Source organism: Cystoisospora suis (genome assembly GCF_002600585.1).
Source record: "Cystoisospora suis strain Wien I chromosome Unknown contig_4520, whole genome shotgun sequence".
Taxonomy (NCBI): domain Eukaryota; phylum Apicomplexa; class Conoidasida; order Eucoccidiorida; family Sarcocystidae; genus Cystoisospora; species Cystoisospora suis.
Genome location: NW_027157312.1, coordinates 1 through 3,268, shown reverse-complemented (window position 1 = coordinate 3,268; position 3,268 = coordinate 1). Strand labels below are relative to the sequence as shown.

Sequence of the window (3,268 nt, the reverse complement as noted above, 5' to 3'; positions counted from 1 at the left end):
TCTCTATCTCTCTCTCTCTTTCTGTATGTGTGTGGTGTATGGAGAGCTCTCTGTGCGTGCATTAGTCATCTTAGAAAGGTAGTGTCTTTAGATTGTACCTCTAGATAGACACTTTTGATGGAGGAAAGGAGGCTAAGCCTGTCTGTACATTTTTGATTAATAAGGGGGGATGGGACTACTGTAGCTACAGAAGATCTCTCTCTGTCTCTGTCTGTCTCTCTTTCTGTCGGAAGGTGTGTGCTATAGGAGAGAGACAGAGAGACACAGAAAGAGGTCTCGAGAGAGCGAGAGAGAAAGAAAAAGGAGAGGAGAAAACACTCCTGATAGCCTCCTGCATCTCCTTCTTCTTCTTTCTCTTTCCTCTCTGGCCTCTCCTGACATCCCTCACACAAGCACGAAGAGTAAATGGATACGCAGCTCTTCTTCTTCTTTATGTAGAGTTTTGCTTGCATTTCCTGTACGTGTCATCTTGTCTTTGTCGTTTCCTTGTATCTCTTCTCGCTTCTCTTCTCTTCTCTTCATCCTCTCCCCTCCTTAGGCCGTTCTCTCTTACACTATATCTTCTCCTTTTCTATAAGCCTCCTTTGCCTTATCTACACCATTCTTTAATCTCTCCTGCTTCTCTCCTTTCTTCTCTTTCTCTCCCTACTTTCTCCTTTCTCTTCCATTCCTTTTTCTTGCTTTCTTTTTCCTCTGTTTCTTTCTCTTCTCTTCAGCTACTCGACTACGGATCGCTTGACTCGTGTGGTGTATGAACACCTTCAATCCCCAGACTTCTTTACGGCATCCAACCGTGCGGCTCTATTCTCTCTTCTTCATTCTCTTATTCTCCCCTCTCCTTCTCTCTCTTCTTCTGCTTCTCGAGATACCCACGACCTCCACCCCTCAACTTCTGAAACTCATCTCCGCTCCAATATAAACAGCGAGCTCTCTCTCTCTTCTTCTCCTCCTCCTCTTCTCTCCCCCTATCAAAGCTTAACAGATATAACGCGCTCTACAGCTTTATGTAAACGTCTCTTACAGTCCAGTCTCTCTCAGATAGAACAGCCGGGTGTCGCAGCGGCGGCGGTGCAGGTCTGTGCGAAATTTCTACTGGGGTCGGTAGAGCATGAAAGAAGAGAAGTTGCCATGAAGAAGAAAGAAGAAAGACAAAGAAAAGAAAAAGAAGGAATGATCAAAAGAGGAGGAGCAGGAGCAGGAGGAGGAGCAGGGGGAGGAGGCGAAGAAGGGAAGTATCACAATGTCGTTGGTCGGCTAGTGAATGAGACAGAAAGAAATCTCCAAGACCACGATGAAGAGGAAAACTTTCATGTACGCACAAGAAAAGATTACGAAACAGAAAGATCTCTATCTTCAGTTAACTATTTGATCTATCTTTGATCTATCTATCTTTAATCTACCTACTGATCTATCTAATTATCTTTAATCCATTTATCTATCTATCTATCTTCGATCTATCTATCTGTGGCATCGTAGAGTGTATCGGCATGTATGTATGTATGTCTCTCTAGTCTACTTGTAGGTGTATGTAAGGCCCTCCAGAGAATATCTCTACGTGCATTTCTCCAGGAGGTTTCTATAAATAAAACTATACATATGTATATATATATATATATGTATCTCGCCATGTATGCAGGATGATTTGCAGATATGTGTATATATATATATATCTGTCTATCTATATATATAGATATGCGTCTGTATGTCTAGATTTGCATTTAGAGGTGTGTTTCTTGCGTCGTGTTTTGTCTTCACTCGTGGGAAGGGTGTGCGTTTGTCTCTTCTTCTCTCCTCGCCCTTTAACGAGGCTTCTTCTTTGAAGTGATCCTGACGTATTCGAGCTGTATTCGTAGAGGCAGAGACAAGCATCTTCTATTCTATCTGTTTGCGTACATTCTTATGTTTCTTTACTTTTCTTCTCTTCTTTGTTTCATGTCGTTCTTTACTTCTATATCTAGGATATCGACGATGACGAAGATGAAGAGACTGAGAAGAAGGTCAAGAAAGAAAAGTCTTCAGCTTCTCAGTTGAATGGAGAGGGAGAAGATAACTCTTCTTCTTTTTCTTCTTCGTCTTCCTGGTGTGTATATGACCCTGTGAAACGGGATCCTCGATACAGTAGGGTAGGTCTATCTACAAGAGGTGTACATACACTCCAAAGATCTTATCATGACCATCTATCTCAAGAATTCTTCATTTCTTAATGCACCTCTCTCACCTCTTCCTCTCTCTGCTGTCTCCCTCTCTTTCTCCATGTGTGCACGTATATGCATATCTGTTTATATATATATATATAGATAGATATATGTATATACACGTATAGAGATATGTCTACACGTCTGTTTCTTAAGGGTGGGAGGAAGCCGGAGAGAGAGGTGTATGAGTAAGTTGTGCTATGATGTATATATCAATAGCAATAATAAAGAAACTTACACAAGCAGCAGCCTCTCGCCCTCGCCCCAGAAGAATTACCTGCCTTTCTACCTATACTGTACATATCTATGGATGGACTAAAAGATAGATTGAAGACATAGACAGAGAGATGAATTAGAGATAGGCAGGCAAACATAGATAGATAAATAGATAGACTAGAGAGAGATTGACAGATTAAACATAGATAGGTAAGTAGATAGATAGATATGTTAGGCTGTATAAAGTCTGTCTCCCTCGGGAAAGAAGATCCAAGGGTTGTACAGACCTGTAGAATTTCATTACTGTACAACGTCCAGGGGTGCTGAGAGAAAGGANNTATGGGGCCTCGTGAAGGGGGGTGTCTATACAGTTCAACTCTTTCTATCTCCACCTAGGGGACTATCTCTATACATATCCAGTCCGCTGATAAAGAAAGAAGAAGAAGATTTTTCTTTTCGTCTGTCTTGCCTTCTGTCTAGGCATCGGAGAGTCGCTTCTGGGAACTCTTCGCGGCCACGACTTTCTATCATCCAGCTGTCTCTACAGTGGCTTCCTCGACAATCGATGCTGTAGGAGAATCGATGCTGATGACATGCGACTCAACTCAAGCCCCAAAGAAGAAGAAGACAAATAAGAGAGGAGAAGAGGAAGATCGTAAAAGCAACGACACAAGGGCTTCTTTACTTTCACAACGTCTTTACGATGACGAGATCGCCGCTGGGCTCGCATCCTCCCTTACGCATAGCCGCGTTCTCGATTTACTCGCATATAAGCCGAGCGCCATTTTTGATAGCCAACGGGAAGAAGGCCGAAAATCTCAGCGGGCGAAGAATAAAAAGAAAGAGAAAGAAGGAAA

The 3,268-nt window shown here is 42.4% G+C and overlaps 1 protein-coding gene across 1 annotated transcript; it reads left to right on the top strand.

Annotated features, from left to right (window-relative positions):
• Positions 1-717: 717 nt before the first annotated feature.
• CSUI_008197 (cbf mak21 family protein) lies at positions 718-3,254 on the top strand (the record flags this gene model as incomplete). Its single annotated transcript, XM_068068333.1, has 3 exons — positions 718-1,311; positions 1,959-2,123; positions 2,892-3,254. Coding segments are annotated over 3 exons (1,122 nt in total), but the record flags the coding sequence as incomplete, so codon positions are not given.
• Positions 3,255-3,268: the final 14 nt, after the last annotated feature.